The sequence below is a fragment of the Budorcas taxicolor genome, chromosome 3 (genome assembly GCF_023091745.1).
Source record: "Budorcas taxicolor isolate Tak-1 chromosome 3, Takin1.1, whole genome shotgun sequence".
Taxonomy (NCBI): Eukaryota; Metazoa; Chordata; class Mammalia; order Artiodactyla; family Bovidae; genus Budorcas; species Budorcas taxicolor.
In genome coordinates this window covers 34,476,291-34,491,049 of record NC_068912.1, presented here as the reverse complement: position 1 = coordinate 34,491,049, position 14,759 = coordinate 34,476,291, and the positions used below count along the sequence as shown (strand labels likewise).

Genomic DNA, 14,759 nt, shown 5'->3' with positions numbered 1-14,759 from the left:
CATCTAGACTGATACTCTTGAAAAAAGATACCATTTATCTCCTTATCAGCACAATTCTATTCTTCCTTGCTTGCTTGCCCTGGAGGAAAATCTGCAATGGGAAGGCACTCTAATCTGGACTAAGGCCATGATACCAGGCTTATTTTAGGAAATCTCAGGATTTGAATGTATCTGCATTAAGTCTCAATGAATAATTCCCAGCTTTTGTCTCTTTACCACGCCATATCCTATTTCTCTTACACATTTTTTTTTCTTCATGTGTCTTCCCTATTCTCTGTTGCTAATGATACATAAACTGTTGCACATTTAAATTAAAAGAAATGCTTTGAGTTTTCTTAAGGAAAATTTTAAAAAGAAAGCTAGTAAAGTAAATTTTATTTACCCAATAAATGTTTTATTGCCTATCCACTATATGAAAATTGCTGTAAGGCTTTGGGAATATATCTGTGAACAAATTAGAAAAAAAAAAAAAAAAAAACCTCTGTGGAATATATATTCTAGTAGGGTGAGACAGACAAACACTAGACACTGTAAATAGGTAAATTACATAGCGTGTTAGAAAATGCATGCTTTGGAAAAATCTTGTACAGATAACTGGGAAAGAGGGAGTGCATGTGTGGCAGGGAGGCAGACTGACATTTAAAACAGGATAGTCAGGGCAGGTCTCATCAGAAAGTAACATGACCAATGGCTGGGAGGAGGAAAGTGTTGGCCATGCAGATATCTGGGGAAAGAGGTCACTGCAAATCTCTCAGCCAAGAGTGTGTGAACCTGATGTGTTTAAGGACTGGCAGAGGACTGGAGTGACTGCAAGAGTAAGCAAAGGTGCAAGGAGCTGGAAGTGATGTCTGGGATGAACTAGGGGCCAGAATCACTTAGATCCTGTAGACAACTGCAAGGTGTTAACAAAATTAAAACAAACATCCCTCACCTCCTACCAAAAAAGTAAATACATAAATAAATAAAACCTTAAAAACCTTTGTACTTCAGAGTAATGTGTTTATTTGTTCAACTGGGCTCTGCAGAGCCATTGACGAGAACACAGGAAAAATCTGGGCTGGCTATTGCTCCATCCTTGACAATCAGAAAAGCAGTAAGTGATTCAAACTCCTTCCCACAGGCCTGAACTTCCCAATACATAAGACTTTTTTCATAAACTAAATAACCTCAAATCTTTCTTTATGCCTGCTGTTGCTTTGTTCTTTCTTAGTTCTAATCACCGTAGCTTACTTAAAATAGAGAGCCAGAATTCACACAGACAGGCTTGTTGGCCAGGCAGGCACCACTGCTGAGGGGACAGGACCATTGGTTTCCCCCAACGCCTCCACTCTGAGCATATTCAACTGAGGGACCCACCTTCTGAGAGCACACTTGTCATGTAGACCCCACGAAGGGAGGTCACATTGGTGAAGTCCGTCTCGCCACCCGTAGTGGTGTAGAGGTGTCGGTCCAAGGATTTGGAATAGACAATGCCTCGATCATCCGAGGTAAATATGGTACCAAATCCAGTGTCTGGAATAGGCAAACAAACAAACAAACAAAAACCCACCAAGTCTTGGGAGGGAACAGGGAGAAAAACAACAGTCTAATCATACACAGAACACACACACACGCACACATCAGCCACCTGTCCCTCTTCACGATGCAGACGCAGACCTGGGAGTTAATCAGGGATTCACAGTTAAGAGCTTCGTGGCCATCTTTAATTCCAGTACCCAGCTTAGTGCCTGAATATAGCAGATGATGAATCTCTTTAATAAATTACTCAGACGTTACAGAAAAGCTCTTGTATTTTGGTATAATCAGTTATATTTTGGTAGCAGAGGCATTGCATTCAGCTTCATATCTTACACATTTTTAAATCTTTTTACTCTAAACGGATGCTTCTCAAACTCTCTGTGATGATCAGTTTTAATATTTTAATTATGTCACAAACTGATGCTTTTGTAAATATAATGAAAAATTTATCACTAGAAAAATGAAATACAAAAGAAAGAAAAAAATACAATCTTCAAATTTTTTTATTATTAGAATCAACAGATACAAAATTTCTTTGTCACAGAGCTGTAAGAGTTTCTAAATGCTTGCTGCTGCTTTCTGCACTTATTTGTTAATGAAGAATTTGCAAATCAGTACTAGTTCTCTGACCATTCGTTGAGCAGCACTGCTCCAGAACCCCTGGATGTACCTACAAACCACATTAGAGGGTCAAAGAAAGTGGCCTTTTTAACAGAGGCTACATATCATCTCTAAAACAAGTAGGCCACTAATAAATTCCCGGCGGTGAAAAGAAAAATCAAAGAACCCGCCTGCCAATGCAGGAGACATAAGAGATATGGGTTGGATCCCTGGGTTGGGAAGATCCCCTGAAGGAGGGCATGGCAACCCATTCCAGCATTCTTGCCTAGAGAATCCCATGAACAGAGGAGCCTGGCAAGCTATAGTCCACAGGGTTGAAAAGAGTCAAAAATGAGTCAGCATGCACACTAAGAAGGAAAGCTACTAAAACAGGGTTCGGAGTTTCAGTCTCTATGCAGTCAAGGGTGAACCATTTGCAAAGCTCTTACCTCCAGGTTCATCTACATGCATGAACACCATGTCGTCATTAGCTGCTAGAATAGAGTAGAACTGTTCTTGCCCCACAGATGGGAGCTGGGCCATGCTCCATGTGTCTCCTTGATCTGTTGACACATGAATCCTTCTTGTTGTATCCTGGAACAAATGCCGATACTTATCTTTTAAATAATCCACCAAGATGCCACATGCAGTGACATTAATAGGCACGTTATTATTTAATAATTATACTCATTACCTATTTCCTCACTAGGTACATCTATTATAAATGAAAGGTCCTAGTACCAATTATCCAAGCTTTTTCTAACCTCTTGCAAAGATTCAGGCACTGGAACAATCCATTCTATTGTAAGTAAGGTTATCCTGGCTTTCTCTTTGGCTTCTTCATTCTTGTGTGGCCCTCTAAGATACCAATATTATCCTCCTAAGGCTACGGTTTTTCCTGTGGTCATGTATGGATGTGAGAGTTGGACTGTGAAGAAGGCTGAGCACCGAAGAATTGATGCTTTTGAACTGTGGTGTTGGAGAAGACTCTTGAGAGTCCCTTGGACTGCAAGGAGATCCAACCAGTCCATTCTGAAGGAGATCAGCCCTGGGATTTCTTTGGAAGGAATGATGCTAAAGCTGAAACTCCAGTACTTTGGCACCTGATGTGAAGAGTTGACTCACTGGAAAAGACTCTGATGCTGGGAGGGATTGGGGACAGGAGGAGAAGGGGACAACAGAGGATGAAATGGCTGGATGGCATCATGGACTCGATGGACATGAGTCTGAGTGAACTCCAGGAGTTGGTGATGGACAGGGAGGCCTGGCGTGCTGCGATTCATGGGGTCGCAAAGAGTTGGACATGACTGAGTGACTGAACTGAAATGAACCTCTGACATGCCAATTTCCTTCAACAGAGATAAGGGTTTGTTGGGACCATGATGAGCTTGGCTCTGCAGCCATTTGCATATGTTTGCTCAGATAATTCTTAAAATGATGGCTGTTGCATAGAAGTTTGGTTCCTTTCAGATAGCTCTGGCATCATCGAAAGAATTAGATAATGGGTCTGGAAAATGGAGATGAAACCCAGGTTTGGAAGGTCATGAAGTAAATCAAAATGTGACACGTCTCTTCTTTAAGGAAGGCTCTCAGAACAGCCATGATGGAGGGAACAGGCCAGGCTGGAAAGAGGGCAAGGAGAGTCAGAAACTAACATAAGGAAGCTGATCAGGGAATGTTTAGCTGCTAAAAGGGGTCTCCCTCGTGGCTCAACGGTAAAGAATCTGCTTGTAGTGCAGGAGACTCAGGTTTGATTCCTGGGTCAGGAAGATCCCCTGGAGAAGGGAATGGCAACCCACTCCAGTATCCTTGTCTGGAGAATCCTATGGACAGAGGAGCCTGGAGGTTACAGCCCACAGGGTCGAAAAGAGTTGGACACAACTGAAACAACTTAGTAGGAATCCACAGGTTGAGGCAATTAACATGTACTATCTGATAAACAGTTTAAAATAGCTTCTAGATACAGTTCAGCCAGGGCACGAGAATTAGTCTTTTTAAAGTTCAGCGATGAGTCCATTTAACTTTCTTTTCTAACTTACATCTTAGATGTTTACTTTGAATCTTATAATCGCTGTTATAGGTAAAAACTGGAGTTCAAAAGCACATAGTAGAATTTTAATTTTGTGGACACCAGCAGTGTACAGGCAGCTATCTCTGGAATTACACAGTCTGGTTTCCACCAGAGTTCCACCTAGACAAGTTACTCAATTTCCTAAACTGAGATAACAGTATGAACTACAGGGCTCTTGGGAGGATTATTACAAAACTGCTCGAGGGCGTGATGTGTAGTTACCTTGTCTACTTTTCTTATCTCTAATTCTCTCTGAACCCACTCCAATCAGTCTCTTAACCACAGTACTCCAAAGAAACTGCTTTCATCAAGGTCACCAACAACCTATACTTTGCCAACTCCAGTGGATAATTCTCAGAACACATCTAACTCCACATCTCAGCTGAATTTAATGCAGCTGACCATTTCCTCCTCATTGAAACCTTTTCTTCACTTGGCTTTCAAGATATCACCATGTGCAGTGACATTAACAGGCACATTATTATTAATAATTACACATCTCATTATCCACTTCCTCACTGGGAACAACTGTTATGAAAGGTCCTATTCTCGCCCCTCACCAGCCCCTCCCTCTCAGTCGTCTCTGCTGGCTTGTTCAGTCTCTTCCCACCATTCCGAGAGCGGCACCAGGGCACCCGGTGCTCAGCCCTCCCACCTCTTCTCGACCTACTCATTCCCCTACCAGATACCATCTAGTCACACAGCTAGATGAGACCATCCATATAATTCTACTATATAATTTTGGGAGATTCATATACCCAAATGCTTACCTGACATTTTCACCTAGATATCTTACACGCCTCTCATATCCAAAACTGAATTCTTGATTTTCTTCCCACAAACTTGCTTCTCCTGCAGTCCTTTCCGTATCAGTAAATGGCACCACCATTCACGCAGTTGCTCAGGCCAAAGACTCTAAAATTATCCTCGATTCATCTTATTCTCTCACAATCTGCATCTAATCTACCAGCAAACACTATTGGTGATGCATTTAAAAACACATCCGTGATCTTACTACGTCTCCCCTCATCCACTGCTAACAGCCTGGTCCAACCTACTGTCTCTCTCACTGCTGCTGCTGCTGCTTCCATTCCTGACCCTTAGGTGACACTATGCACACCTATTCCATCAAAACAAACAGCCAGTTAAACCATTCCCCTGCCTGCACCCCTTTCACAGCTTCCCAATGCACGAAGAATGGAAGCAAGGTCTTCCTCACAACCTACAGAGCCCCTGTGTGATCTGGCCACTGGCTGCCCATCTTGGGACCACCCTTTCCCGTGCTGCAGCCCTCCTGCCCTTCTCACTTTTCTTCAGCATTCCAAGCATGCTCCAGCCTGGGGCTCTTTGTGCTCACTGTTTCCTCAGCCTAGATATCCACGCAGCTACGCTCTCACTTCAGTCGGGTCTCAGAGAGCCCTTCCAAACCACCCTATCTGGAACAGCGCTGCTCCAGTTCCTGCCACTTTTTATGTATTTATTCTGTTTTAGGTTTCCTCATAGTTTTAATCTTTACCTGATATTATATCATATTTGTTAGTTTAGTATCTATCTCCCTACTTGAATAGAAACTCTGAGAGCACGACATTCATCTGTTTTGTCCACTGCTATATTCCTAGAACCCAGAACAGTACCTAGTATACAGGAGGTACTCAAAAAATGTTACACGTTTCCATTATTTTCATTGGATAATGAGCAAGGAGATTGCTTTTTTTCAGAATCCATGTGTGAGAAAAGCCCAAACACTGGGTCGATACATCCTAAACGGACACCAGAATTCAGCTGGTGACACAGGCTAAAGTGAAGAGAAGTCCAGGAGAATCAATCAGCCCCGATAAACAGAAGCACTTCCAGATCTAACAGTGACACTAAACACTACAAAAGGCAAGAAACTCCATCAGTACGTGCACCGAAGCTATCTGTTTGAGGCACATTTACAGAAACATCGGAACCCAAAGAAAAGAGGCAAACACCCACCTTATCAGCCATCACAGAGGCAAAAAGGAAACGTCCCCCAAGACCAAATGAGTAGATTTTCACACCAATGGTTTTGAAGCTTTTCCCCAAGTCTGAAGTTCTTCGTAATTCCAGTGCCCCAAGGTCAGCTTCTTAAACAAGACAAAATGTTAATTAAAATTTCACTTACTGGTGAGCCTCTAGTTCAAAACAATTGTTTTAGAACTACTCTTAGTTTTATAGCAACAGAATTTTCAATGCTATGCGTGTTAATCAGATAACAATATAAAATGATATAGGAATTGACACAGGAAATTCACACTTTGGTTTTACCTTTATACATGTGAAGTTTTATATTGGACAGGAAGAGAGAATTAATTTCAGTACAGTGTTGCATTAAAACACCACAGCATCCTGCTTTACTTTCTTATGACACAGTTTGAAATTATCTTATTGTATTTTGTTGTATCATTTGAGTTTTGATTTTATGGCTGACCATCCAACATGTCTGCATGAATTTAAGCTCCATGAGAGCAGGCCTCGGGTGTTTTGTTCTCACCAACCTGAGAAGAGTGTTAACATACCACTGCAGGTGTTCGAATGAATGAATACATGAAATGAATCTGTTGGACGAATAAATGGAAGATAATGCTTTCAGCTTTGCACCACTGACTGGAAAGCCAGTGGCTTCCACCAACACAAACACAGCCCATGCTCTTTGGCAGAAATCACTATGCATTTCATTTTGTTATTGGTTGTAGCCTAATATTTACTTTATGTACACTGCTAAAATTAAGTATACTGTCTCTGTGTATAGCCTACATTTTTTATTTGATCAAGGCACAGCACAGTACTTGGTTGTTCGTGCTTCCAAGATTTTAAAAATCACTAACAGCTAGTTATCTTTAGCTATTAAAATTATGAGAGAATGGAAGGATCTTTGATGCTTCTACCTATTACAGCTCAGAATATTCTACCATGAATGGGCACCAGGACACTTTTCTGGGACTAAAATATACTTACTGCAGGAGCCATTCACATAGGTGGTAAAGAAGATGATGTTTTCTGATCCCCTACAATGAGGCAAAGACAGGGAAAAGACACGGTTCAAGACTGCTAACAGACTGCGTTAACCTTAGTCACTCAGCTCCAGGCAGGTCTAATAAGCGTCACCCATGGGTACTAGCCAAAACAGCCTTCTCGGATGCTGTACACAGGATTCTCCCACAGCATCATATCTAGGTGACCCCAGTCTGCTCCCAGGCATTCTCCACACTCCACTACTTCTTTATGTGAGCTCTTCCAGCCAGTCACACTGGTCTCCTTACACTCTCCAAGCCTGCCTCCTGCATTGGTTCAGACTGTTTCCTTCCTAAAATGTTTTTCTCTTACGTGACTAAATCTTACCCTCACAATATTTAAGCTCCAGGTTAAAATCTAGCTCTTCCATGAAGTTTCCTGTCACTCTAACTTGAAGACTTCTTTGCTGCAAACTTCTAGAGTGGTGGTTCTCAACCAGGGCCGACTTTGCTCCCCAGGGGACATTCTTGGCTGTCACCAGTGGGGCAGGGGAGATGTTACAACTCTTACGTGGGGAGAGACCAAGGATGCTGCTAAATATCCTGCACAGGCTTGTCCCCCACAACGAAGAACTATCCAGTCCAAACGCCATTAGTGCTTGGGTTGAGGAATGCTGCGCGAGAGCCCGTGCAGCTCTGTGTCAGCCACCTGGCCATTCCTTTGTCTCCTGTTTGGCTATTCTAATTGCATACTGTGTGCCTTGCCTCTCCTACTACACCACTGAATTCTTCACAGCAGGTACTAAGTTTTGTTGTTTCCCCTTAGAACCTAGTTCACTGCTTTGCATGAACTAAATAATTTAGTTCTTTCATCTGAAGTAGACAACTAGGTCAGAAGTTGAATTATTTAAACTCTAACTTGGAAAGGGAGTTCCAAGGAATTAGATTCAGACCTTGATAGGACTTAAAAGATTAGCACCAGCAAAAGGTGCTGGCTATCAGATATAGAGAATAATCTAGGGGTTTCCACTGGGGAGAGGTGAGAAAGGGGTGGCAGATTAAGAGGTGGAGACTACTATGTATAAAATAAATAAGCTACAAGGATACATTGTACAGTACAGAGAACAAAGCCAATGTTTTATAACTATAAATGGAGTATAACCTATAAAATTTTTGAATCACTATGTTATACACCTAAAATGATTATAATATTATAAATCAACTGTACCTCAATAAAACAAAAAAGGTGCTGGGTCTGAGCACGTTCTTTCAGAGCTTTAGACTGTAAATTTCTAGAAACCAAAGATCTAAAGGGTGAGTAGACAGTTAGCAGCAGCCCAGACCTCATATTTAGACACTATTCAATGAAGCAAGGTAACAAGAGTAGAGATTCTTGTATAAGATACAAAACAAAATACCATTTTAAAATAACTCTTTAGTTTTAAAGATGAGTTTTCTGTTGTTTCCTTTAGCTTTACTGAGGTATAACTGACAAAACTGTAAGACATCTAAAGTGTACATTGTGGTGATCTGATATATGGATGTAAAGATGAGCTTTAATGATTAAAATTATTATAGTCTTATCTGAACACACACTACATATTTTAGGTCTATCAGGAGCAAAATAATTTGTTAACTTCGTTACTTTAAAAATTCCTTCCTGATGAGATCGTATAAGATATAAAGACAATTAATTAAAATACATAAAACGAAAGCAGACACGCGATGCGTACCACAGTAGTGCTATAAAAACCTCATTTAACTAGCATTTCCTAAGAAAGGATGCTTGCTTAAGCATCATTTTTTAAATGTTTTGGTTAATTTCAATGGACATATCTGGCAATGTCTATATCACACATTTTCCTACCTCCCTAAGCAGAGAACAATAAATACCAAACTCTTCCTTGGGATTATGGATCACTGTCATGAACACCAACTGTATGAAACTGTAATGCAGTGTTCCCATTAGAAGTTACTGAGGCTTCTGTGTTCTCCTGAAAGTGAAAGTGAAGTCGCTCAGTCATGTCCGACTCTTTGCAACCCCAAGGACTGTAGCCTACCAGGCTCCTCCGTCCATGGGATTTTCCAGGCAAGAGTACTGGAGTGGGTTGCCATTTCCTTCTCCAGGGGATCTTCCCAGCCCAGGGATCGAACCCGGGTCTCCCGCATTGTAAGCAGACACTTTACCGTCTGAGCTCCTGACACAGCACTAAATCCCTCCATCCTGTCTGCTTCTCTGTCTTGTTCTTTGTCTCTGCATGTTCTTAGAGCTCTTCCTGCCTCTGTGTGGCTCCCAGGCAGCAGACTCTCAGGCTGGTCTGTGCTTGCTGTTTACACTCACATACCCCACTTCTGGCAGCAACCTGCTATCAACTGGGAAACTAGATCAATGAACTTGCTAAAATTAGTCAAAGTGAAAGAAGAAAGAGGCTCTAAACAAGAATCTGAGCCTAATCAGGATTTGGAGGTATGACGGCTCTTAATTCTTGCTCAACCATTCCCCAAACTCCCCAAATAAATCTCCTTTCATAGAAGGAACAAGCTAAATCCCAGAGAAGTCAAGCCACTGACTAGCAGCTGATCCAGGTTAGAACAAAGGTGACCTGACTCCCGAGTAAGAGCCTCCTCCACTGTATCCTCTGTAAGCAGATGGGGTGTGCAATCAAGAGGAGTGAATGAGTTGCGGTGCATGGATAGCGTGACTCTGGCAGCCAGGAAGCTTTCTGAGCTTTCTTCCTGATTCCTCACTACATTCCACCTAACTGGCACGGATCTCTAGATGAGGGAGCATAAATGTGCATGCAGAGAAGCATGTAAGTCCCTCAATCAAAGCTGTATTTTATGCTATTGCAATTGATGTCACCGTTTACACAGAATAAACCTTTTGCAGGCAGTACCTACTTGGTGACGCGCCTTGTTTTATATTTTAACATTTAGTGAGACAAGTCTTCTTTCCCAGCAGAATGAGAAGTTTCTCCAGGCCAAGGTCTATGCTGCACCCCTCTCTCACATCCCTTATGGCACCCTGAAGAGCACCTGGCACATATTAAGTGCTCAACACTGATTCGTGCGACTTCTGGCGGCATCATCAGGGAAAGTTTAGGGCTCTGCACAGATGGACTCTTCTGTTACTCACCATTTGGCTAGACAGACTGCTTTGTGGATTTCTTCCCATTTTCCCCCAAAATTCTTGGACACCCACAGGCCATTCTGAAAGATTATAAATGACTTATCAAAATTCCAGCTTTATCATGTGCAGCTGCTTGTATGACTTTTTAATAATTCATATCCAATCATTCAGGGCAGTAAAAACACACACTGAAATTCCAGCCAAGCTGCCTGAGCTCACAGACACACACAGTTTATGCGGCCCCCTCTAGGGTCTTGGAACAAGTTCAGAATAACAAATGCTTATGAAGTGCCTACTATGTGCCAGGTATACCAGACGCTGCACTGGGGATACAAAGATGAATAAGACATACTCCCTGCTCTCAAGGAGCTTACAGTTTAACAAGGGTACACAAAAGAAAGTTCAATACACACGGTAAGTTTTATGGAAACATGGTCTCTGGGGTAACAGCAGGGAGAGACAAAGCATTAGAGCTGACTTGTGAAGAAGACAGCCAAACGGAGTCTTAAATGATGAGCAGTGTAACCAAAAGAAGGCAAATGGGAGATGAGATGTCAATGCACGAAGAGATTAGTACAAGCAGAGACAGAGAGGTGGTGAAACATCTCAGTGTGGGCAGGGAGCTGAAGCCTTCAGACACAGATGGAGCAACATTTCAAGGGGAAGAGAGGAGCCAGTGCTGGGGAGGGGTGGCAGCTCGTGCAGAGGAATCTGGTCCTTATTTTATATGGGATACTGGCAGGAGGGGAATGACACAACCAGTTTTACTTTTTTTAAGAGGAATACTTGGGTGACAGTGGGAAAGATGGATTTCAGAGGGTTCAAACTATTAATAGAAGCAGGGAAAGCAGTGACTAATTGCTGCATTGAGTTAGTGAAGCCTGAAGCCACAGCTGTGAGGAAAAGGCTCAGAAATAATATAGACTCTAGATTCAGTAGAACTGGACACTTCCCTGTAGGGCAGGATGGAGAGTGTGTGTGTGTGTGTGTGTGTGTGTGTGTGTGTGTTACTGGATACTTTCCTGTAGGGCAGGATGGAGTGCGTGTGTGTGTGCATGTGTGTGCGTGTGTGTGTGTGTGTGTGTGTCTGTTACTGGACACCCTCCTGTAGGGCAGGATGGAGTGAGTGCGTGCGTGCATGCGTGCGTGTGTGTGTGTGTGTGTGTGTGTGTGTGTGTGAAAGTTGAACACTCCGGGATTCTTGGTGAGGGGAAAGCAGTGTTGTGGAATCTTTAGCCAGCATAAGGATGAAGGGAAGAACAATATGGCTGAGAAAGGTTACGTTTGAAGGACCTGTGGGACATCTAGCTAGAGATACCCAGCAGACAGCAAGGAAGGCATCTGCAGCCCCAGGAAGAAGCCAGGAGCAGAGGTAGGCATTTGAGAATCTGACACATCACAGTGGTAGCAAAATGGTAAAGAGTGGGAGAGTAAAATGAGCATTTACTCAGAGCAACATGAGCAACAGGGATTTAAGGGGAGGTTGAAAGGAGTTTAAAAAAGAGACTAAGAAGCAATGGTTAGAAGGTAGGAAAGAACGAACCAAAGGGACTGCCACAGAAGCCAAGCAAGTACAATTCCCAAAAGGAATTTCAAGTGCAGCAGAGACTTCATAACATAAAAACAGACAATTTCAGTGACATTGGCAATAGGAGTCTAGTGAGCCCAGACCCCCTGGAGGTGGGACTGAAATGTCCTGGAGCAGCTCAAATGAAACGGTGATGATTTAGGTAGAAATAACTTCAGCGGTCCTCCACTCTCACCCATCATTCTTCTTTAACTCTTCCTCCTCTAGTGACATTCACCTCCCAGCATTCCTAATTAACCTAATCCACTTAGAAATAGGGAACGGTCTGATATCACCTATTTACACTTTAGTACAAATTGGTCCATCGCTCCACCCTGATTATTTGTACTTCAAACTCACCCTTAATGGGAAGAAATTTCAGGTCTAAAGGCAGATTGTGCCTGCCTCTCCCTAGGATAGCTGTTTTAATAAACTTAAGGTACTTGGTAAGGGTGATGGGGTTTTCAAAGGCAGATCAATGGTTCTGTCCATTCCAACAGGGGTCTCTTTGCTCCCTTGAAGGGCCTTCAGCTCAAGCTGCTGCTGCTAAGTCGCTTCAATCGTATCCGACTCAAGCTGCTGAAGGCCAATTCCCAGGAATTGTTGCTTTCAGATGTGATGCCTATCTGGTAGGCTAGTTTTCCTCCTCTGGCTGAGTTTAACTCTGACCTTCCTTGAGCTTCTCAGCCTGACCTCAGCTGAAAGTTCTGCCCCCAGAAGGCCCAGAACCCTAGACCTCTCTTCCAAGTGTCCTTCTCATCTTCCCTATGCCATCCTGATGCTCAGCCCAACTTGTCTGTATTTGATAACCCTATTTCCATTCCCAGAATGGTCATCACAGCAGTGGCTCTCAGACTTTAGTGCGCAGGCTCATCTGGCGAGCTTGTTAAAAACACTAGCCACCTCACTGACACACTATATCCAGATCAGGGCCAAGCAATCTGCATCTTAAACCAGCTCCCAGGGATTTCTATCTGATCCTGCAGGTGAGCAAACCACACTCTAAGCAATACGATGAGAGAGAGCCATATAAACACAGAATGTAATTATGACTACTATCATAGTCTGGCAACTCAGCCACTCTGGGCCCTTAACATCTATGATAAAACAGACTGATCCTCCAGGAATGGTAAAGTTGAGCTGCTCCTCAGGAAACTTTCAGAACAAAGGTGGGAGGGCCACCCGTGGTTTCTGGGAAGAGTACAGGAATGGGGTAGGGGTTGCAGGGAATTAGGACTCTGGATATTAATACATGGGCATCAAAGACAGACATCAGCAGGTTTTTATACTAAGGAATGAACAAGGAAAAATTATAAAGGTGTAGTTTGGCCATAGGAAAGAAACAATAACAATCTTAAAAGTTTAACAATTTATGTCTGTCTCTTGCAGATCATGAATGATTAAACTGTTTCCTAGTTCATTACTCTAACAGTAAGTATCTGTTCACTTTTTAAAAAACTGTAATGATAACTAGACATACACCTATCTGGTATAGACAGCACATGAAAATTGTGTCCTTTACCATATAGGAAAACACACACACACAAAAACCAAAAACCCACACTTCATACCATAAGAAGTCACTAGAAGACAGTCCAACATAAAAAGCATCACCTGCACGGTCCTCTTAAGACAGTGTATTTTGAGACTATAAAAACACAAAAGGCAAGACAAGTTCTTCAGCTAGACTTACTTCAGTGCTGAGAGCTAAAAGATAATCAGAATTTTGCGGGCTATACATCATCTGAGTCAGAGGATGAAAAGGGAGATTGGTCTGGACAAAGTTCTTTGCAAAATCTGATGATCTGAAGATTCTTCCTCCATGACTTCCTCCAGATACCTCTGCTGTTAAAATCACCTGGTCAGGGAGAAGGAAGTTCAGAACCAGGGTATAATACTACAAAAGTACACGAAGTTCCTCCACCATTTTCACCAGACATTTGTTCAAAAATTTTAGTTCCAAAAGTAAGAAGAGTTATAAAAACAGATTAGCTGATACACTCTCTTCCTGAAGTATTAGTCTTACGAAAAAAATGCTGTCCTGAGCCAGTGCACTGTATCTATGAAGATAAGCTTGATCAGTCTGACATCAGCCAGTTTTCCCAAAGACTAGAAGGTTGTCTTTAGATGTATACCTTGTAACGCTAAACAACCACCACATAATTATGAAGAGTTTTGGTGCATCTTAGACAAGGTCCAAAAAAAGAACTTGTATGCAAAATGCCATTCTTTTGTAATGAGTATTAAATTGTCTCATTCTATTATATTGTAAATATTGTACCAGTAAACTAAATAGATTGCTGTGTACCACTAGACCACTCACGTATCAACATCTGACAGCCCTGCCTACGGTATTACGCAGTTTTGTACACGTATGAGCCGTCTTACCTTCCCGGAGTTCTCAGGACCAATAGCCATGCCAAATTCAGTCCGAATGAATGTGTTATTGATGAGATTTGTGATATCCTTAAAGTTCTTTCCATAGTCCTCACTGAGAGGGGAAAAAAAGGACAAATTCAGAATGCAGAGGTCATGGGCACTGATGGGTTTGTACCTAGCTTCCCTCACCCTCCTGATTCTACCCCTACCCGCAGTGGTGGGCCTAATTAGTGGAACGAAGTTCCAATCCCTCATGGGTGACAGGGTGAGGAATGAGGAAAGGACCCAGACTGAGCCAGTAAGAAAAAACTGGGAGAACTGGAGTCTATTAGGAAACACACTTAAGACAACCACTTAATGAAACGGTCTGTCTTCCTTAAGGATCTGTGGTTCTTAACCAAGGTATTTTTGCCCCATGCCCCCACCCCACCAAGCAAACATTTGGTAAAGTCTGGAGACATTGTTCATTATCACAACTCAGGGTTGGGTGCTACTGGCACTGTACTGGCATCGTAGTAG

At 42.4% G+C, this 14,759-nt stretch overlaps 1 protein-coding gene across 3 annotated transcripts in view; it reads right to left on the bottom strand.

The window, feature by feature from the left end:
- The window catches only part of SORT1 (sortilin 1), a 66,857-nt gene that overhangs the window by 19,672 nt on the left and 32,426 nt on the right, over positions 1 to 14,759 (bottom strand). For 2 of the 3 annotated variants that reach the window (XM_052637813.1, XM_052637814.1), the window contains exons 4-10: positions 14,250 to 14,352; positions 13,555 to 13,719; positions 10,301 to 10,374; positions 7,169 to 7,218; positions 6,167 to 6,297; positions 2,568 to 2,712; positions 1,357 to 1,512 (exon numbers count right to left, since the gene is read on the bottom strand). In XM_052637813.1, the coding sequence (XP_052493773.1) occupies positions 1,357 to 1,512; positions 2,568 to 2,712; positions 6,167 to 6,297; positions 7,169 to 7,218; positions 10,301 to 10,374; positions 13,555 to 13,719; positions 14,250 to 14,352 (824 nt within the window). The remainder of the gene's footprint in view (positions 1 to 1,356; positions 1,513 to 2,567; positions 2,713 to 6,166; positions 6,298 to 7,168; positions 7,219 to 10,300; positions 10,375 to 13,554; positions 13,720 to 14,249; positions 14,353 to 14,759) is intronic. The other variant, XM_052637815.1, reaches the window with a different exon arrangement.